We start from the raw sequence: 20,901 nt of genomic DNA on the forward strand, positions 1-20,901 counted from the left end.
ACCCAGTTATTTCTGCTGAGCCCAGAAGGTGGAGTTTGGCCAAAGCATGCTGAAGGAAAGAATGGAGCTGAGGGCAGCAAATAGAGGATACAGGTCCCATGGCTCACATTGCGAAGAATATGTACTTGTGAACATATCTTCCTCCCTCTTTTGTATTAAAAATCCTTTAGTCCTTTGTCATTTCCTGTCACGGTAGCTTACATGGTGGAATTGCAACACTTTTCAGTATCCTAATAAGCTGAACGGATTGTGCTTGTTCAGCCTCTTACTGCAGGCTTTCTGTAGGCTGCAAATCCAGTTTGTGGCTCTCTGCTTCTTTTTGTTTGGTTGTTTTCTTTTTCTCTTAAGATCCCTTTAAAAGCCTTGGGGTAAGGAGGAACTGTTGTACTGATATTGCTGTGCCTTGGCTGGAGAGCTGTCCCTGTCCAGCACTCAAGAGGGCTCACTCTTGGACCCTTTAGCCACTGATGTGCCCATGTCCTGCTGCTGTGTTCCTGCCAGGAGGCAGCCTGCAGCCTTGGCTTACGGGACAGACAGCTCCAGCAGTACCTCCTGCCCATATTCAGCCAGCAGGAGCCAAGTGGCAGCAGCTAAAGCCCCGTTGCCAGGGCCTGATACCCTTCCATCCTATGAGGACAGGACATTGAGAAAAAGAGTGATCGCTTTCCAAGACTGCTGACACCTGTGGGCTCATTAGAGCTATCTGTCTATCTGTTTTTATCTCCTTGGAGACAAGGCCTGGAGAAGGCTGTTGCTAATTCATTTAAAAGCTCCGGATTATTGACCGTATTGTTCTTCATTTGCACATTGTTGCTTAAATTAGTGCATGCCTGCGTGGAGCAGAAGACTTTTATTAGCACAGAGGAGGGTGTTGCCTGAGCCAGTGTCCAGAGAACAGATTCTTCCACAACATCTTGTTAATCAGCTAATTAATCATGTAATACAACAGAAACCCTTGGAGGGAAAACCCTTGGAGCCCAGGAAGCCTGGCTCCAAGTCAAGCAGCTCCTTACCAGCAGCTGTGCTTGAGCTCAGAGCTCTGTCCGCGTCCCACAGGAGCCGTGCTGTAGGGCAGGGCAAGGGGTGATGTGAGGTCCTACCTCCCCTGCAGCCGCCTGGGCCTGAACAGAGCTCAGCGCGGCCGGGGCGCCTACAACTCCCAGCGTGCTCCGCGCACAGGGATGAGGGGGGGGGGGGGTTGTTCCTTTCCATCCGCGCGGTTCGGCCGTTGAACTGACCTTTCGAACTGACCAATGGCAACGAGGCGGCTGAGCCTCCAGCCAATAGCGTGGAGAAGGCCGGGAGGGGCGGGCCCGTGGGGTGGTGCGGAGGACCAATGGGGAGGCGGGGCGGCAGGTATGAGATGGCGGCGGGGGTGCCGGCCACCGGTACGCGGCGGGGCGGCAGGTAGGAGCGGGGAGGCGATAAGAAGCGGGGCGCGGCCTGGGGGTGCGGGGCGGCAGCGGCTGGGGGTCGGTGTTCCCGAGCCTGAGCGGCGGTCGGCGGGGAGCGCAGCCCGGCCTAGCCCATCTCAGCCCGCAGTGCCGCATTGCGGGCTGCCCGCGGGCTGGCATAGCGGAGTATAGCGGCACTTCTTCCGAGCGGCGGTGAGCAGCTCCGACTCGGAGGCCGTGGGCCGCCCCTCCCCGCCCGGCTCCTCCACGCGGCCCCGACCTGCTCGCTGGGTTCCCCCCAGCCTCGCTCCGCGTCTGCCCGTCCGCGGTGCCGAGGGGTCTTGGGGGGGAAGCCCCGCGGCTCCGGCACGCTGTGCGCGCGACGGGGGACTCCGGTGGGTAAAGATAAAACGCAGAATCGCGGCGTGGTTGGGTTGGAAGGGACCTGAAAGATCGTCTGGTTCCGACCTTCTGCTGCAGGCGGGGATGCTGAGCGCTGCACCGGGCCCCAGGGCTGCATCCAACCCGGCCTTGAAAGCCTCCGGATGAGCACCTGCTGCTTGGCAGGCAGGACGCTTGGGCCGCAGGGAAGCGGCTGCCCCGGTCCCACCGCCCCACCAGCAGCCCCTGGCCCCATTGTTGCCACACCGGGGCTCCCAGCCCCGCTTTTTGTGCACATCCCCACGCGGCCCCTGCACGCGAGTTGTGCTTTCCCTCATTCTCTGTCTGCAGCGTGACCTGATTGTTTTCCCTGTCCTTCCTCGCCCTCCTTTTTAATAGTGTCTCCAGGAAAGCTGGCGAGTTCAGTTCTATCAGTCGTGGTGACTGATAGCGCTGCCTCTCCTCTTGGGATTCCTCCTCTTTTCTATCCCTCCAGCATTCATTTCAGCGTCAGCTCGCAGCCCTCTGAAGGCAGGGATTGCCTTTGTTCTGTGTTTGTACAGCACGGAGCACGGCGGAGTCCCCAGCTGTGACTGAGGTTCCCAGTGCCATAGTGATAAAAGTGAATAGAGCAGTAATGAGGAGAGGCAGCTGCTGCCATCTAAAAGGATCCATTTTGCTGGTGGTTTCTGTGAAATTATGATTGGATCTAAGGCTGCTGCTTTGTATAAAGGTTTATATTTAAAATAAATACGTTTACCATCTTTGCATTGCACTGAAAATCATGAAAATTGCAGTGGTGTTGTTATTAATTTAGCTAGCATTAAGGCAGATGTATGAACCTGCAAATCCCTAATGCAGAAGTACCAGGTTCCTGGCAGTAGCTGTGTTCCTGTGTGCTTACAGAGTGCTGGGCAGGATCTGGAGCTACGGCACACGGCGGGATCGGCTGGAACAGCAGCAGTGACACGAGGCAGGGCTCTGTCAGCAGCTCTGCAGTGAGTCTGCAGCCCCAAGGTGCCTTTCAGTCTGCCTCTCAGCACCAGCAGGCGTCTGGGTGCTCTGATGTGCTGCAGGCTGATTGAAGCGTGGCTTTGTTGACGTTACAGTATTCCGGTGGATATTCTGAAAAACACCGTTGAAGAATTCTCTGGGGTTTAAGTTGAAGTATTTTGCGTTGAAGTGCGAAATTCTCAGTATTCTGTGTGTGTCCAACTGCCTTGCTGCTGCAGTCTGCCTTGCCAACGGGAATGCTTTCCATTTTCAGTTTGCTCCAAGCCTGCTTTCCCCTTCTTGCAGCCCTTTTATCATCCAGATTGTTTGTCTCCAGGTTCACATCACGTGTTTGCAGCTGATGTTGCTGAGGTATGCTCAAGACTTTTGCTGAGACAATTTAATTTGTAGATGAGAGCAGGGATTTGGATATCCAGTTTACCCAATGCCCAAAAGATGGCTGAGTGTTGCATTAGTTCCAGGTTGTCCAGCACAGGCTGCTATCACATAATAGCAGCTTTGTTCCCTGGTTCCCTGCTGTTTAAATTGTATATTATTATCTGATTCCCATAGCCAAAAGGCTGAATCACTCCATGTCATCTGTTTAGCTGTGAAGAAAGCAAAGCAACAATTAAAAAAGGCAGTTTTTATTACGGCTCACTAGGATGAAGCCTAGAAACAGTGGTCAAGGCTTGGCACTCCCTGTGCTATGCGCTCTGCACTCATCACAAAAGGACTCTCTTTGCCCTTAAAGACCTCATGAGTATAACCCTCGGCAAAAATCGCTGCGTGTTTTTCTTGACATTTTTCAGAGGCAAATCAGTCACCCTATAGGGAGTTACTGTGCTAAATCTGAGGGCTGAATGTGATCTTTGTGATGCTGTCTTACAAGAATGTCAGTCCCAAGTATAGTCCTCAAAACAACCTTAACAGTGAAGTCACTTCTCATGTCTCTGCAGCCCATTCCCACCAGAGTTCTTTTAATTCTATTTTTTTTTAAATCTGGGAAATAACTTGTCTTCTAGTCCTTTTGTACTTAAAATGATTTCACATCATTCCGCTCTGGTCCTTTCATCTCTTTGCAAAATATGGGATGACTCCTATCTGGCTCTGGAATACTGCCTTCAGACGCCCTCATTAATTGATTCCTTGCTCTGGCACAGCGTGGGGACGATGCTCCTTCTCTCTCCCCAGGGAAACATGAGCCCAAGCGCATCCATCCCATCTCCCTTTGTGCTTAGCCAGGCACAGAATCCCTGTGTTTTGTGTTCCCCAGCAGTGTCTGCTTATCGCTCCATGCTCAGTGCTCGCTGCTTGCCTGGCTGTTCCTCAGTCGAAAGATTTTGTTATTATACGGGGAGATTTTCTTCCATTATCTGCCTTATTTTCAAAAGCTCTTTAATCCTTTTTCTCCTGTCTGGTAAGACTCGCCTGCTGCAGTGTGACTGAGGCATTAGCTTTTCCGCGACAACATCCAAAGTGCACCAAGTGGACTGGGGCTGGATACTGCCCATTGAATTACATGCACTGGGCTGCCCTGAAATCTGCAGCTTCCAGCTCTTCCCTTTTCCAGCTAGAAAAACACAGCTCATTTCTTGCCCCAGAGGTGCCTCATCCTTCTTTCTTGGCTTATTTGTGTTCTCCTTATGCTCTATTTCATGCTGCTGGAATCTCCTTCTGCCTTTGCATGTATGGACTTGCAGCTTGTGCAGATGTTGCGAATGGTTCTGGAGCAGCCAGGTCTCACCCATCTGAACATAACTGCTTCCCTATGCACTAATTTCCTGCTCGTGCCCCAGGTGCAGTCACCAGGTTGTGCTGGTTAAAATCTCACTTTTGTCCTCGTTTCCAAGGCATTTCCCCCGTTTGGATCTAGTTACCTTAGGGATTAATTGATCCATCATGATTTTGACCTCCTGCACCATCCACTCCCCATGAAATGATGGGGCTGTCATGCCTGAAGCAAGAACGCTGTGTGTGACAGACAGCTTTCTTTGTGGCTTGGCTGGGATCACAGGCTTTGCTCCTGAAAGATACCAGAATGGCACGAAGCTCAGCACAATATAGGGCTGATTTTTTTTTAATCTGCTGTCTTAATCACAACCCTATTAGTACAAGGTTTTATTATTCATTGGGATTTGGCTTTATTCATGGGATCAGAGTGGAAGCCATTCGGTCCTTTATCGTATTGTCTTTTGACGTGTCATAAAGCCATCTTAGATCACAGTGTATAAAAATATAACTCTAATTGCAAGTAAGGAAAAAAAGCAGCAATAAACTAACTAAATGTTTGTCTCCCCTTTGCTGCTGTTACACAAAGTGGGTGTAGGCAGAGTACATCCATCTTCCTTTTTTAACGGGAAAACGGCAGATGGGGCACATGGCTTTTTCTGAAGGTTATAGCGTGTGCAGCAGTGGGGATTGGCAGGGGTATTGTGTGTGAAGCCAGTGGGGGCTTTCTCTTTGCTCAGAAATAGGGGCTAGCCTCCCATTTCCATTTTGATTAGCCATAACTATACAAAGGCAAATTTTCAGCGCCTCAAAGAGCTGCTAATAAAGTGACCTCTCGGAATTGAGCGGCTCGTTGAAGGGCTGTGCCACTATCAGAGCACACGGGGCTGCTCCCAGCTGCTGGAGGGACGTGGAATGGGGAGCCCAGAGCAAAGGCACAGCAGATGTGGCAGCGAGCAGTGCCCTTCCAGCTCAGAGTCTTTGGAAGGCTGTAATGGTGTGAAGGGCAGCGGTGCGGAGTGCTCCTGGGCTGCGTGGCGCGGGGACTTGGTTGTTGTCCCGTCGGTGCTGTGACATCGGTTGTGCTTGGATGCTGTTGGGAATGCGTTTGGATGGCTTTCCTCATGGCAAACACAGGGTAGATTTGGGGCTGTTTTGTGGGTTCCTCTTAGATACAGGTGGAGAGCACTTAATACCACGCTGCTCCTAATTCAAAACCCCGGTTTCTATGTAGGAGTTATTTGCCGTTAAACGCCAGCTACGCAGCCTTTGGCAAGAGACATGAATCAATTTGTCCAGCTTTTCTTTTCTGTTTTGTCTCTGTGTGAAGGCTGATGCCCAGTGTGTGCCAAGGGGGCCTTTCAGCCCTAATAATGCGCCCTTGTGTCTCGTAGCATGCGTGGGATTTGCATAGGCTGTGCTGGGACAGGCAGGTTTCTTTTGTTGCTGGAAACAAGGAGCAAGTTCTTTCCCCTGTCTCTGCTTCCTAATGCCTCTCCAAAAGCTCTCAGCACTCATGTAAGAAATTTAATTTTTTCTATTTATTTTTGCATTAAATGTTGTTAAACTTGATCCAGCTCTAACACCGTCTGTGCGGCAAACTCACGTCAGTCAGTTCTAGCTGACAAAATTGTTTAATTTCCTTTCTCTGAATCTAGATATCCGATTGTCAGAGGGAGCAGATAATCTGTGATGCTTGATGTAACTGCTGCAAAGTATTTGCATATCTTCTCTGTGGGGAAACAAAACTGCTAGTGAGTGAATAACAGCGCACGGATCATTGCAGGCAGGGTCACTGGGCCCATACACTCACTATTAACCCTTCTCAGGATCTGTATTGCCACAGAATGAGTTGTCATGGGTTTCAGGCAAAGGGCTTGCTCCGCATTATGGGCAGAGCTGGCACTTGCTCGCGCATTGCAGCCCTGCGTGATGAAATGCGAATGTGATCAGGTCGATGGGTAGTTCCTTTTTGGCAGCGGATATCGAGTCGTTGCATCTCAGTCTTGATATATGGCAGATAACAAAGTACCAAAAAAAACATACTGGGAGGTACTCGGGGAAATATGGCCCCCATTAGGAGCCAGCAGCATGCTTTCTGGGCCACTGAGCAGCGCAGCTGAGAACCTCGAAGAGCTTTCTAAAATTTTCTCTGTCCTGGCAGATTGCCCTATGTCTGCCTTGCAGACCTTCCTCCTTGCATCTCCTTGAAGGAGCCTGGCATCCACGGGGAGCAGTGGCAAGGGAACATGGCTCGGCTGGGGGTTCTCACAGTGCAAGTGTTGCTGAGCACCTGGTTCCCTGCAACTGCAACGAGCACCCTGCTCCCTGTGCAGCCTGTCCCAGCTTTCCTCCTGCTCTGGTCTCACTCCTTGGAAATCTCTCCAAGATGGCCTTTCAGGTCTCAGCCATACAGCAGCCATTTGGATAACTCTTAGGTCCGGAGGGCTGCCTTCTGGAAGCAGGTTTGCGGACCAGTGAGCTCAGCTGTGGTCAGAACACAGTACCATGGGCTCTGTCCAAGAGGCTCTGGTGCTTGGGGGAGTGTGCTCTGCAGCAGGAACCTCTAGGACTGATGTGATCCCCTCTGAATGCACTCATCTTTCCTGTTACCTGTGTGCTTAGCAGCTGCTGATGGAAAACAGCGTCCAGTGGGAGCTCACAGCTGAGGGGGAATGTTGAAACAGTGGAAAGTTTTGTATGGGAGCCCGAGAATGATTAAAGGACTGGAAAATGTCATGCAGTGAAAGCAGTCAGTGTGTGTGAGCTGGGTGGGTAGGCAGCCTCCGCCCAGAGCTGAGGAAGAACTGGCACACCAACTTGCAGGGCTGGACTCGTGCTTTAGAGCAAAGTATGGCATCGCAGTGGTGTGTGACTGGAGAATAATGACACTGATTCTTAGCTTTAGGTAAAAGAGGGGCCCTGTGAGCCTGACTTCAGAGTGTGCAGACAGAGGTGGGAAGACTAATGAAAGACCTAGAGATAGATGGAAATTGGGATAGGCTTCGGTATGAACATGATTAAGAGTGGTGATTAAACTGAGATCTCTTTGATAACTGTTTCTTTTTAGATGTGGGAAATGTAATCTACCTAACCTATGCTAGGGCAATGTATGTTATTTGTAACCCTCACTAGAGCAGTGTCTCACACGCATCCCTTTCCCATGTGGCTTTCATGCCATGTGAAAAGCTATCCAACTGGAAAAAGTCAACATCAGTAGAGAATTGGGAGGTCAGATGAAGGACAGCCTGAAGAAGAGGCAAGACGTGGATGAGCCAGAAAGAGATGTACTAGAAAGAAAGGCTGCTAAGAGTTCCTCGAGGACTGATCTTGAGCAGCTTGTGCTAATCCTGATAGGTTCACACTCACTCCAGATTCAGAGCTGGGCAGTTATTGTGGGTGGTGGCAGAGAGCAGTAACCAAAGAGCTGGCAGCTTTGATGATAGAACAGGGATGAGAACTGATGAGTACAAGCTGTTCATGCGAATATTTTGATTGAGATTTAAACTTTCAGGCCACTAGGAGCGAATTTCTCAGGAGGAAATGAGACAGGACCAAACTTATTTATGACTCAGAGTGGGAAGTTACTGTAAAATATTAGATGTCATAGCTGCCTGAGCGAGGACAATGTGGATGCAATGACAGTTTCCTTAGCTAGGTGTTGTCATGTGTTGCGTATTTTACCATCGCACTCTGGAGCGTGCTAGTCACGGGCTGTGTTGTGCAAACAGGCCAGAAATGTTTTTGCTTCAAAGGGAAAGTATCCATGCTGTGCTGAACACTCACCAAGGGCCAACAGGTGTTGACTGGTGGCTCCTGTGTCAGCAGATGTCTCCTTTGGGGCACACCAGCTGGCTGTGAAAAAGCGATGAGAAGTTCTTATGGTTTTTTTTCTTTCCACTTTTTTTTTTTTCCAGTGATGCCATCTGCAATCTCGTCATCTGCAGTGACTCCTCCCTTCGCAGCCAGCCCATCATCTTCAATCCTGACTTCTTCGTGGAAAAGCTGCGCCATGAAAAACCAGAGGTGTTCACGGAGCTGGTTGTCAGCAACATCACCAGGCTCATCGACCTGCCTGGGGCTGAGCTGGCCCAGCTCATGGGAGAGGAGGACCCGAAGCTGCCTGGAGCAAACAGCACAGCCTCTGGGTTTTTTCGTTCTCTGATGTCTTTGAAACGCAAGGGTGAGCATGTGTTCTTAAAATATGTGCCAAGTTGGCCTTGTGTTTGCATGCAGCGTGCTTGATTTTGTCCATGGCAGTTCATGCTCTGTTTTCCTTAGCTTGTTAGATTTCTTCTTTAGTGATGGAGTATTAATAAAGACCACAAACATCAGGTTCTGTGAAGAACAGTAATGCCCAGGTTTTCCAGGCCACTGACTTCATTCAGTGCCCACTTTCTCCTCCATTTTCTATGCCAGCCGTCCTGAAGACCTTGTCTGTGCAGCTCAGAGATCTGTATGACAGGTAAGTGTCTCACATCCAAATAGCAGCGCAGCTCTAATCCACGTCCTGGTCCCAGTGACAAAGCTCTGCTGACTCACTGCTCAAGATCAGGTTCAGCCTGGGGAGTTCACATATTCTTCTGAGGCGAGCACTCAGCTGGAGCTTTCTTCTGGAGTTACGAAGCAGTGGTCTCTGCCTGCTCCTCAGAAATCTGAGCCTTGCTTTTGAGCACAGATGTGTTCAGGTCCTCTTCTCTTTGCTAGCTCACAGTACCACTCAGTTTTGTTATATCTTGACAGGTGCTCTATGTGCCTTCCCCACCTCTGCCCAGGTTCGAGGGACTACTGATTCTCCTTTAGAAGTTCAGTGAAATGCTGTCTCTCATCTAGACAAACTATCTCCATCTGGACACCTCTTGCATCCTTCTGTCTGCCGTGGTTTACTAGCTAGACCAGCTGTCTGCTGGCAGAGAAGCTGTGGGTAGCTGCCTCCAAATGCTGGCAGCCAGGAGCTGAACGGTTCTAATTCCTTTAAGCAATTCTGCTCTTGGGAGCATCTCTGAGATGGCAGATGCTAGTATGCCTGAGTATGGCTTCTTTCTGTCTTCAACCTTAATGCAAAGGTAACTTAAGCTTCCACCTTGTTTTATCAAGTCAGGCTGATTTTTCTGGTGCTGACTCCTGCCCTCCATTTCCGGTTCCAGTGGGAATGTCAGCAGATGTGCTCTCCCTGGGCTGGACAGCTCTGCAGGGGGAAATCAAGTACTGCAAACCAAGTACTTCAGATCCTTAATTGAGAATTAGCCTATTGCTGTGATTTGCCCTGCTGCTGTGTAATAACAGCTCTTCACACGGCCCCCAGACTACAGTTACACTGTTCTCATGCCTGTGCTGCTCCTGCCTCTGCTCCAGGAGAGCAGCAGGACACCTTACATTTAGATACTTGTTATTTGGCAAGCAGGAGCAAACGAGTAATTGAGTTTAAACATTTTTCTTATTGCATATGGAAACTTCCCTGTTCTTGTCAAAATGTTCTAGTGGAGGCTTGTGAGTCTTCTCTCTCTCTTACTCTTTTTTTTTTTTTTTTTTATGATCTGTACTCTGCTGGAGCACCGCTGTTACCTGCTTTCAGACCTGACATCTCCCTTCCAGAACCATTCTTTCCCCCATTCAGTGTTTCCATGGCCATGTGTCTCACTACAGCTACAGTTAGCAGATGTTTCCAAGTCTGCTGGCTGTGCTCCCAGGCTGCAATGGCAGTGTCTCTCTTCATTGACAGGCACTGTCTGTGAACTCCTTGGCCAAACTCAGAGGAAAAGGAGTTTGTGCTTACAGAGAAAATCAATTTCATGTGTTGTCTGTTTCATCTTTGAGCCATCATTTGTTTTCCTTCGTGTTACAGACCAGCTAGAACAACAAACAGGTTTTATTTCTTCAAAGCCAGAGGCCAAGAACCATACTACTCTGAGCTGATCAAACTGCAAATACTGCAACTTCTTTGGGCATCGGGAAACTCAATCTCATGCTGCTGCTTACTTTCAGAAGTCGTCGCACCAGAACATCTAAGCCTTTGTAACTCAGCATCCATTCTCTGAACGCTTCTTTCAAGTTTCTTTGAGAATCAAATTCTCATTCAGATATACAGCTTCTGACTTCAAAAGTAAATCCAATCTGCCAGGCATGTCTCAAGATGATGTATTTTCCTCTCCTTTTCCTGTCTACTACTGATTCTATCTGTTGAATGTATAATGAGTTTAGTTTTTCTTCAAGGACAAGAATCTTTTGCCAATCACTCTCTCCCTTTGCTCTCAGGCCTTTCAAATCTTACGTGTGGATCAAGAGGTCACATTGTCCTCCTTTTTCCTGCGAGACTGAAGCATATGCTTTATCAGAGGGAGGTCAGAAAGTTCTTGATTTAACAGGAGGCTGGAGCTCCTGGTGGCTTACCATTTCAGAAGTCCTGGAAGAAAGTGAAACATTCTTCAGGCGGAATAAATTTAGTTGTACGGGAAGGCTGCTATAGAAGTGCACAGTGTTAGCCAGATCTTTCCCACATGCTGTGAACATCAACACCACAGAACAGTAAGATCTGTAATGGAGCAGACCAAAAGCTAGTAAAATCACAGTGTGCTATGAGGGGAGAAAAGATGCGACACAAAGTTTGTGGGGGGAGATAACTTTTGTTATACCAACCGATGTGGTGCTTTTCTCACTTCGCAATCACACCTTCTCTCCCACTAGTACGTGTTCCCCTCTCCTGTGAACTCACAGATATACGTCCTCCTGCTCTGCTCCATGTCAAGCCACAGCGAGTGTTAACTTGGGCATTTCTTCCCAGGTGTGGAGTGCAGTGCTGTGGTGTGCACCTGGGCAGTCTGAGCTGTCACATCTACCTTTCCTACTCTGCTATTCCTGTAGGGTTCAGACTTGCAGATGATACACCCTTTAAAACTGAAGCATCTGTTCTGGTGTTGTTTCTTTTCAAAAGCTAGTGAATGTTTGCCTTAGCTGATAAAAACTGTAATTAAGCTGAGGTAGGAAACGGGATGATGAAGTGCCCTTGTAAGTACAGCATGGTGAAAGGAAGTGACTTTTTTGGGAGCGCTCATGAGATGATATCTGTGTGTGTGTGTGAGGGGTCCCTGTGACCTCCACTCATTGTATTTGGGGGCACTGTTTTTGCATTCTGAGATCCTATTCTGTGGGACTGCACCTCTATTTGGCTGTTGTGCTCTGAGCTGCTTGAACACATTATCTTTTGTTCTGCAGAGAAAGGAGTGGTGTTTGGTTCCCCACTGACAGAAGAAGGCATCGCTCAGGTCTCCCAGTTAATAGAGTATCTGCATAAAAGTAAGTGCTTCTGTCTTTTTCTTCCTATTCTGAAGGGATGTCTGTCTGCCCTGCCCCAGATCCCTGTGGTGCAGGCCAGGGGGGAAAGCAGAGTTCTCAATCAGTAGGATTTAAGGTCAGAACTAGGTGATTGTTCCCCAGGATTGCCTCGGTAATGAGTTGATCTCTTTTCCCTGTGCACATACTCTGCTTGTGGGAGCCAGCTTGAAGTCATGGCTTTGAATGCACCTCACTGAGGTTTTCTATCGAGCTCTGCAAATACTACAGCTTTAGTAAGGAAATGGGAATCAGCCTCTGAACAATCGGTGGCCTTTTTTTCTTCCTCCCCTTCACTGAACAGATCTACGAGCAGAAGGTTTGTTTCGGGTGCCAGGCAACAGCATCAGGCAACAGATCCTAAAGGATGCTCTGAACAGCGGTACAGATATTGACCTGGACTCTGGGGAGTTTCATTCTAATGATGTGGCCACCTTGCTTAAGATGTTCCTGGGTGAATTACCAGAGCCCCTGCTGACACACAAGCACTTCCATGCCCACCTCAAAATTGCAGGTGAGTAAGCAACGAGAGGCAGCAATGAGCAGAGGGAATGAAGCCAGCCTCCTACAAAGCTGGTAATGCTTCAGAGCCGAGCACTAGGCTGTGGGAGATCCTAAGGTGCAAATCCTAAATGCATGGTAAGGAGAAGTCTTCCTTCCATTTCCATCTCATGGTGGAAGGACTGGGGCTGAACATCAGAATGAATCTAACCAGGCCTGCATGGCCCAGTCTTCTTGCTCCAGCCCAAGAGAGGACTCTGTGTTGGTAACCTAGGACTCCGCTTTAAGCCTGGATTCTCCTGAACTAGGGGATGGTTTATTTGTTCTTAAAGACCATTATTGAACTACCTTACCTTGCCCTCAATCCATCAAAACTCTTAGCAACTGCGTTATTGTGTGGGAGGAGATTAACACATCAGGTGGGTAGGCTTGGGAGAAGGAGATGGAGGGTCAGGAGCTAGGCAGAAGTTGGGAGGAGGGAAGAGGAAAGGGAGACTGCCACCTGACAGGCCTCCTGTAGCCAGTGCATGTCCTTCACATTCAGCTCTGTGATTTGGCAGACTTGACACTGTTTGATGAGAAGGGGAATAAGACCAGCACTCCAGACAAAGAACGCCAAATTGAAGCCCTCCAGCTGCTCTTCCTGATCCTCCCTGCGCCCAACCGCAGCCTGCTCAAACTGCTGCTGGATTTGCTCTACCAGACTGCCAAGAAGCAGGACAAGAACAAGATGTCTGCACACAATCTCGCCCTCATGTTTGCACCCCACATCCTATGGCCCAGAAATGTGAGCGACACTTCAGTATCTGCTGGCTAAGTATAAAGCAGAAGTTTGGTAGGATTGCAGGGGAAGAACCTATGTGGGAAGGTTGTGCTAATACAATCAATTATTTGAGAGGTTGGAGGCTGGGTGGTGATATGGAGCTGTCTGGCAGGATTCAGTTTTTGTGTTTAGTCCAGGCTTGCTCTAGGTTTCATTTGCAATTACTGCTTTCCTTCAAACATCTGTGCCTTTGTGTCCTTTTGCCAGGTGACAGCAAATGATCTGCAAGAGAATATCACAAAGCTAAATAATGGAGTGACCTTCATGATCAAACACTCACAGAAACTCTTCAAGGTAATCATGCTTTGGGGTGTTGCCCTCCCTGCTCCTTCTGTGGGAGTCTGAATGCTCCTTACCCACACAGATCCCAGGTGGCAGGGGTATATTCTGGGTGCCCTTTTCTGGAGTGAGAATGTGATTTCTGCAAGAAGCTGTTCCTTTAGTGAGAGGAAGCCTTTGCTGGGCATGCAGCCCAGGAGAAGGAAGACAGCCTGGAGGTGGCCTTTGTGCCTCAGCAGGTCAGAAGCACGGTGCAGTGTAATACCACCCTCTGCTGGACACCCAGCACCTGATTCCTGGCTGGGAAACCTGTTTCCTTGGGGCATTTGGCAACCGGGCTTCCCTTGAGTTCTGGAGAATGGAGGGGCTTGGCCTGGGTGTGCACTGTCAGGAGCTGCATCCTTAGTGCAGCAGGTTGCTTGGTTGTGAACTTCTCTGCAAGGGGCAGATGACCATTGCTGTTAGAGGCAAAGTCTGTAGCCTTGGGCATTTCCCTGTAGCTCAAAGTAGGGTGCTGTGATAGGACAAGAGCGTCTACTGGTTTCTCCAAGGAAGTACTTCTGCAGCTGTCTGTCTCTTGACTTCCTAGGACCTTTCTGTCATTCTTGTGTACTTGCCCTCTGCAAAGAGAGCTCCCTTTCTGCCTTATTTGTCAGACCCCTGTATGGCCAGCTCAGAGCTGGAGGAATTGCTTGGACAAAACTTCCATGGAACCTAGCTTGTATTTTTTTCTCCCAGTGTTGGCTGCATGTATCAACTGTAAACTCTGAGTAGGAATTCCAGTAAGGACATGAAGTCCCATTGTTTTTTTCTGTCCTAAACAGCAGTCTTGATGGAAAAGGCTTGTTTGCAAGGTTGAAGAGTGGCTCTTGATGAAGCTGCCCTTGCCCCAGGGCCAAGCATATTATTTGTGTGTTTTCTCTGTTCATCATCACAGGCCCCAGCTTACATCAGGGAGTGTGCTAGGCTGCATTACCTGGGATCCAGAGCCCACACATCAAAGGTAAGGCCAGCGATTGTGGTGCCTGCCCTCCAAGAAAGGGCAGAGGCCACAGTAATATGAGGGGGACCTTTGTGAGTGAAAAAAGCTGAAAACAAACCAAATCATGAAAGAGGATCTGTTAGAGAGCAGGAGTGAGAGAACCATATGGTGTGGTAGTGCAGGCAACTGCATTAGGGAAATTGGGCAGAGTTGAAGCATCTGTTAATCAAAAGCACAGGGAAAGCTACCAGCTCCTCTTTAGTAGCAAACCCATTCCTTGTGCCCAGTACATTCAGCACCTGCTCCTTCATGGAGTTCTGCCTTCCAAACTGGTGCATCTGCTGCTGTGACCAGGCTGCTTGGTAGAGGGGCCGGGACAAAGGCTACTTTCTGCCACTGGGGAAATATTTGTCTGCTTCTTCCGACAAATGCTTCTCTGCCTCGTAGCTGCAGAAGAAGGCAGATGCACTGCAAGGAGCCTCACTGACCCTTCTCAAACCTGGAAGGGCTTTTGCAGCTGGCGTCCAGGAAGGGAGGGAAGAAGCAGTGGGGTCACCTTTGAATTGCTGTCACCTCTTCCTGGCACAGGGCCTGCTGGTGCAGTGGTGCTGCAGAGGGGTAGGGAAAACACAGCTTTGTGCATCCACTGGAGTGAGGCAGCTCACGAGACTTCCCAGTCTGACTCAGATGGGTGGCTCACTTGGATTAAAGCATGGGAAACGACTACTGTCTCCGCTTTCCCAGGATGACCTGGATTTGCTAACATCTCCTGGTTCCAAGGAACTGCAACCCCTCAAGTCTCAGAAGCAAAGCCGTCTGGACTCCTGCCATCAGGAGGAGACCCAGCAGCGCACAGAGGAGGCACTGAGGGAGCTCTTTCGCCATGTACACAATATGCCTGACTCTGCAAAGAAGAAGAAGCTCATCCGGCAGGTAGTGTGGGAAGGAAAGATCTCTGGGGGGTGTGTTTGTCAGCACAGTTCTGGGCACAGGGCTAAAGGCAGCTGCCCCTAGTCCTGAGCTGGCTGAGGAGCTCTGGGCTCTGTAAGAGGCAGAGCTGGATGGAGGCAGAGCTGGATGGAGGCAGAGCTGGATGGAGGCAGAGAAGGAAGTGGCCTCTCCTGGAGGTAGCTGACAGTGAAGCTTGCTGTACCAAGCTGTGCTTTGAGCTGTTTTTTGAGCCAAGGATTTGCCAGCCGGCAGTTTCCTAGTCCTGATTATGGCTTTATTGATCTTTCTGCCTCAGGCTGGGAAAAGTTCCTTCCTTTTTTGCCTGCAGGGACTGGGACAAACTGGTCTCTTTTAGGCTAGTGAGTATTGCCAGCCAACCTGCTGCTCCAGAGATGTTGTGCAGCACAGACAGCACTTGCCCTGGCTGTAAGCCTCCAGCTCCTTCCCTGACCCCTTTCTGCTTTAACTTCTAACTTGGTATCCAGCATAAATCCCAAGCTCCCTGTAATCCTGTGTGGGAGATGTATCCGCCTTCTGCTTCCCACTCCCTGCAGCTATGAGCTCCTTCTACATTTCAGGGTGTGGAAAAGCCACCCAGAGGCTTAGCCAGAGGGCAGCAGTAGAGTAGCACACAGCAGCAAGGGGCTTGTGTGACTGTAAACGAAACTGTGCTAACCTTCTGCCTTCCTGTTTCCTCCTAGTTCAGTAAGCATCCTTCAGTTCTTACTCCCAGCTCTGATGTGGCCACACCCCCAGCACCACGGCGTGCTCGCTCACGTTCCTTCAGTGGCCTCATTAAGGTGAGGACGGCCTCCAACCCCTGCCCTCTGCTGTGAGTTTCTGATGTTGCTCTCTGCTTTTGTTTTGCCCTGCCTTGAATAAGCCTCTCAGAGGTAGGGACTGTTCAAAGTACTGGCTGCTAAACAACACAGATCTGCTGGGGTTGGAATGGCAGCGCAGTGAAAATAAGCCTTGCTAGTATAAAGAGTAATTGTCTATGAAATGCTCTGCTGAAACACTTTGCTGTAGGGTCTGTGTGTCTTTCTGAAGGCCTATTTGCTTCATGAGATGAGATGAGGACTGACATGGAGCTGATAGTGTATTCTAGTCTGTCAGCACAGGTGTGAGCACACTGTAGGCTGCCCTACAGCAGTACCTGCTTCTGACAAACTAGGCTCCTGGCCAGACCTTGTGTCAGCTCCCAGGCCCTCCAGAATCAGGCAGGCTTAGCCTGGTGGTATGGTATTTCAGATGGTTCTGCTTTGCAATCGCTGTTCCAGCCTGGCTTCCTCTTTTCTTTCCCAGCATACAACTGCTTATCAGCTGTGCATCTTGCTCCTTCCATTTCCTTTCCTCTCTGTGCTCTAAGCAATAGCAAACAGCCTCTCTTCTTGCTGCAGAGGAAGGTTTTGGGAACCCCAGTTATACAGGAGAGGAATAGCAGAGAGACCACACCGGAGCCCAAACGAGTCAGCAAAGAGAATGTCCATCTGGTAAGAGCTGCTCCCAGCACTGCTGACATTGCTGAACATGTGGGAAGGGAGTATGATTGTTACTCAGACACTCATTTGAGTGATCTTTGGGGGCTGCTTGCTATTCTCTACTCAAGATAAGGTTTCTGAGTTTCTTCTGCATGATCTGATAAGGCCTTAGGAAGCTGCTCTGAGAAGATCAGTGCAGAGATAAAGAAGGCACCATCAAGGCATGGGTGGCAGCACTAGGTGTTCACTCCAGAGTTGTCCCTCTGGCATTATCTGTGTTCCTACTCTGTTGTGCCCCCTTCCCTCTCACATCCTCATCCACAAGTCGTACACAGCCGGCTGCCTCTGGATAAATCTGTTCCCTAGGCCAGACATGCCACAAGTGGGTTTGGATTGTGGTTGTTCTCTGGTGGTACAGGTAGCTCCCAGAGAAGACTGCAGATATCACTTCATTCCCTGTCTCTGCTCCTACTCCTCTCTCTTGTTCAGTTACAGAAATGTGGATCTCCAGCTCACATGTCTCAAGGGAAAGTGAAATCATTGGAGGGCCAGAAAGAGGTGAGAGACACAAATGTAAATGTTCTTCCTGGTAGAACTTACATGCTGAACTGTTGTCTAAAGGACAGAGAGACCTACAGAGGTGATGCCGTGTTCATGAGGCTTTGCCTCTGGCTGTGGCTGCTGTGGTCCCCTGGCTGCAGCAGTCTGCTCCATGCCTAGCAGATGGCATGCTGGGCACCAGACCTTGACAACTTCCATCCAAGCAAGGATGTACAGCTCCTCTGTCTGCAAGCTGCCAGGCTGGTTGTCATGGAAGGTGGGAGGGCAGCTAGCAGCATGGACTGGTGCTAACAGCCTGTCAGGATGGTAGTGTCTGCGTACTGCCTCTTGTCTTCTGCTCTGCTTTGGTAAATAGTGGGGAAAAGATAACCTTGCAGGCAGAGGATAATGATCCCCCTTTACTTGCATGACGTTCTGTGTCTCAATACTCAATTGCTCTAATTCTCTGCTGCAGGAATCCTGTAGACGTATGCGAGCCCACCTGCTTTCCAAGGATTCATCGTCCCTCTGAATTGCTTTGTACCAGTGCTGGGTGGGGAATGCCCAGCCTCACAAGCTGTGAACATGCTGCAGCACTGCAGGCTCACGGTAGCCCTTACCAGCGTGCCAGCACTCTCAAAATTGGACCTCTGCAAAGACTGCAGGGCCTTGTTTCTTTCTGTATATAAATTATATTATTTCATTCATTATGGGGCAGACCACTATCTAACCAAAAGCTGTTGTGCAGCATGTCTGACCTGCTGGCTCTGGGAAGAGCTGGAGAGCTTTCTTACTTGGAGACTCCTTCGTATTGCAGGGCCCTGTTTGCACTCCCAGCTTTCTGTGGTGTTGTTAGACTGTATTATTATTATTTTTTTAATTCCTTCTGCTCTGAGTTTTTAATGTTAACTTGTTTTGCTTCCTTCCCTCTGTTAGCAGTGATAGTGATGGACTCCAACCTTTGCCTGCATTCCCAACAGTTAACCTTACCTCCTGACCTCCTTTGGAGCCAGACCCTCTGTGCTTCCCGGGACCTCTGCTTCCCATGGGGTCCTTCTTGCCTTGCTATCCCTGAAGGGCTGGAGTGCACAAAGTGGTACTGAGCACAGAAGAGAGTCTGGGTGCCATCACTTCAAATGGAGCATGAGGAAAGCCACTTCTGAACCACTCTTTCAGGTTGAGCTGGTGGCAGTGCTTGCGCACTGCCTTTATGTTTCTACATTCCTGTGCTGCTGCTGGCTCTGCATGTTGAGCAAGGAGAGTTTTTGCTTTGTGTTCCTCCAGGGAAGTTAAGTGGCTTATATTCAGGGACAGGAGGCTGACAAAAACTGTCCTGGGTAAGGCAGCCTGGATTTCAGATGTTGGCATGTCTCACACAGACAGAATCTGATAGTTGCTTGCACAGTATAGCAGCAGTACAAGAGATGCAAGAGGGCTTCAGTCATTTGTGGTCTGCTGCAAATGGTGCCAAAGGCTTTGGCTCAAGGTATTTGGCTGGCTGGTCAGGCAACTGGCTGATTAATCATTAAACTGGGAGAAAGGGCTGGAGCCAGGTTCAGCTTTTTGCCCTGAGTTGCAGAAATGAGATGAAACCATCTAGAGAGAGATAAACCCCCATCACAGCTGGCCATTGTCAGCTGTCTTCCTAAGCTGGAGTGCTCCAGTGAGCTGATCTTGCCAAGTACCTGTCTGCAAGCACTTTGGGGTAGGAGACATGCAGGGTCACTACTGTGAAATAAAGATTTAATCAGTTGAGGAACCATCTAAACACTTATCAGCTCTTCTTGGCGAAATAATCTCTGGAATCCAATTATAATTGTCTTCTAATCTTTAAGAACCAGCAGCCGGCAGGAGTTAGAGCTCTGTCCTTGACAGCTTTTGGAGACAACTGGTGGCAGGAGGTGTGAATATGGGGATGTGAACAGGGAGTTCAGTCTGACTGGCTCAGAATGGGTTGTTGGAGCCCTGTGCAGCTTAGCAGAGTTATTCATGTTTTTTGTACTGCTATTTTATTTTTAAGAGCTACAGAGCTCCGTGCCTTGTGCTATGTCCAAGGGGATGTTCATGGTACTTCATCAGGAGTGCCTGTCCCCAGTCTGACCCCAGAGTGGAGGAAATGTAAGGGGCAGTGGGACAGTAGATGTGGGAGTTGTGAGTTCTTGGTGTTAGAAGCCTCTGTCACAGCAAAGAAAGCTCTGGCTCTTCAGGGACCAGATGCTTCAGGTGAGGATGCTGTGAGGAAGGGCAGAGGCTGTTTGCTACGGTAACAGTATGTGCTGTTTGGATGTGTGTGTCTGTAATCCATCCCTCCAGGGGCTTGAAGCTGAGTTTGTGCTCCTCTGAAGAGCACAGTGTGTTTGGCTGAGTGTGCTTCTGCCCTGTCCCTGCAGCCTGCTGCGGAGCGGTGTGCTGCTGGCAGAGCCCTGTGGACAATGGCCTCCCCTTGGAATAGAGCCCAGGGTGAGGTGGCAGTGTGTGGGCAGCTGGGTCTGCTCCTGCTGCCTCTGTTCTTCCTGCACTGAAGGTGGCTGTCCTTCTGTCCATCCCACCTCTATTCTCCCCCTCTTGCTCCTAGCGTACTTGGACATATCTGTATCTCTGGATGTTGGCTTAGCAAGGCATTCTCATTCCTCCAGCTAAATACAGTGCTCCTGTACAGACAAGAGGAAAGTAGCTCTTCTCTCCATCAGAGATTCTGGCTTCTGGTACTGCTGAGATTTGCTTAGCCCCGAGAAAGTATTTTCTGCATGTCTTGCATGCCTTCCATTGCTAACAGAACGGGTGCAATCCCTGGAGAGGTCCTGGGGTTGGTGCCATGCCTCTGGCCCATGCTGCTCTCCTCATGCTGAGGATGGAGGCGAACAGCAGGGACTCAGCCCCTAGGACTCTTGGTTGTCACAGCCCCACGTTCACACCACTCCACAGTCACGTGTGGATGCGTTCATTTGCTCTGTGCAATGCCTCACAAGGATGTTTCCTTCCTCCCAGAGCAGCCGCTAACTGTTCCCAGTCTCTCATTTCCAAAGCATATTTAATCTTTGTTCTTATTTATATATGCTATGTATGTACTGTTTCAGACTGCTGCCTTTCTGTGTGTTGTTGTGAAAACCCCATATTAAATGCTTTTATTTTTAACGGTTTTGTTGAGTCGCTTAAGCAGTTTCAGTGGGACACCAAGGGCTCAGCAGTGCAACCACTTTCAGAAGGGAAGAACTGTCTGCTCACAACTCCAGTGTTGCTCTCCTGGAGGCACTGCCTGCCTGCCCACGGCTCTGTACTCCCATGGCACTGCTGCCTGTCCCCCATGTGGGATCCAAGTGCAACACAGGATGCCCAGGTGGGCTGTCCTCCCCCAGAGGTGGAAAGTTGGGCCTCTTCCTTTCCTGTCTTCCCCCTGCTGTCAGCTGGGGTGATGGGAAATCAGGTTTACAAAGAGCACTTTATATAAATAATGGATCAAATGAATACATTTTTCTCTTTAGAACCATTTCTTTCTTGGCTGCTGAGGGAGGATGC

At 49.6% G+C, this 20,901-nt stretch overlaps 1 protein-coding gene across 1 annotated transcript; it reads left to right on the plus strand.

The window, feature by feature from the left end:
* Positions 1 to 1,336: 1,336 nt before the first annotated feature.
* On the plus strand, positions 1,337 to 20,520 carry ARHGAP19 (Rho GTPase activating protein 19). The gene is made up of 12 exons (XM_065746555.1): positions 1,337 to 1,407; positions 8,417 to 8,682; positions 11,712 to 11,792; positions 12,133 to 12,342; positions 12,890 to 13,116; positions 13,360 to 13,446; positions 14,369 to 14,434; positions 15,158 to 15,346; positions 16,066 to 16,164; positions 16,765 to 16,857; positions 17,335 to 17,403; positions 17,861 to 20,520. Exons 1-12 carry the CDS (start codon positions 1,337 to 1,339, stop codon positions 17,915 to 17,917), a joined length of 1,515 nt encoding a protein of 504 aa, XP_065602627.1. The 3' UTR covers positions 17,918 to 20,520.
* The last annotated feature ends 381 nt before the right edge of the window (positions 20,521 to 20,901 follow it).

The sequence above is a fragment of the Cyrtonyx montezumae genome, unplaced genomic scaffold, assembly GCF_038088225.1.
Source record: "Cyrtonyx montezumae isolate F1298 unplaced genomic scaffold, pur_monq_1.0 scaffold_4, whole genome shotgun sequence".
Classification (NCBI taxonomy): Eukaryota; Metazoa; Chordata; class Aves; order Galliformes; family Odontophoridae; genus Cyrtonyx; species Cyrtonyx montezumae.

What these genes read in the sequence shown, in the direction of transcription:
- ARHGAP19 (XM_065746555.1), top strand. Translation starts at nt 1,337, where the DNA reads ATGGGGAGGCGGGGCGGCAGGTATGAGATGGCGGCGGGGGTGCCGGCC. An exon ending in GGTACGCGGCGGGGCGGCAG is followed by an intron (nt 1,408 to 8,416) that starts GTAGGAGCGGGG and finishes TTTTTTTTCCAG; the next exon opens with TGATGCCATCTGCAATCTCG. An exon ending in ACATCCTATGGCCCAGAAAT is followed by an intron (nt 13,117 to 13,359) that starts GTGAGCGACACT and finishes TCCTTTTGCCAG; the next exon opens with GTGACAGCAAATGATCTGCA.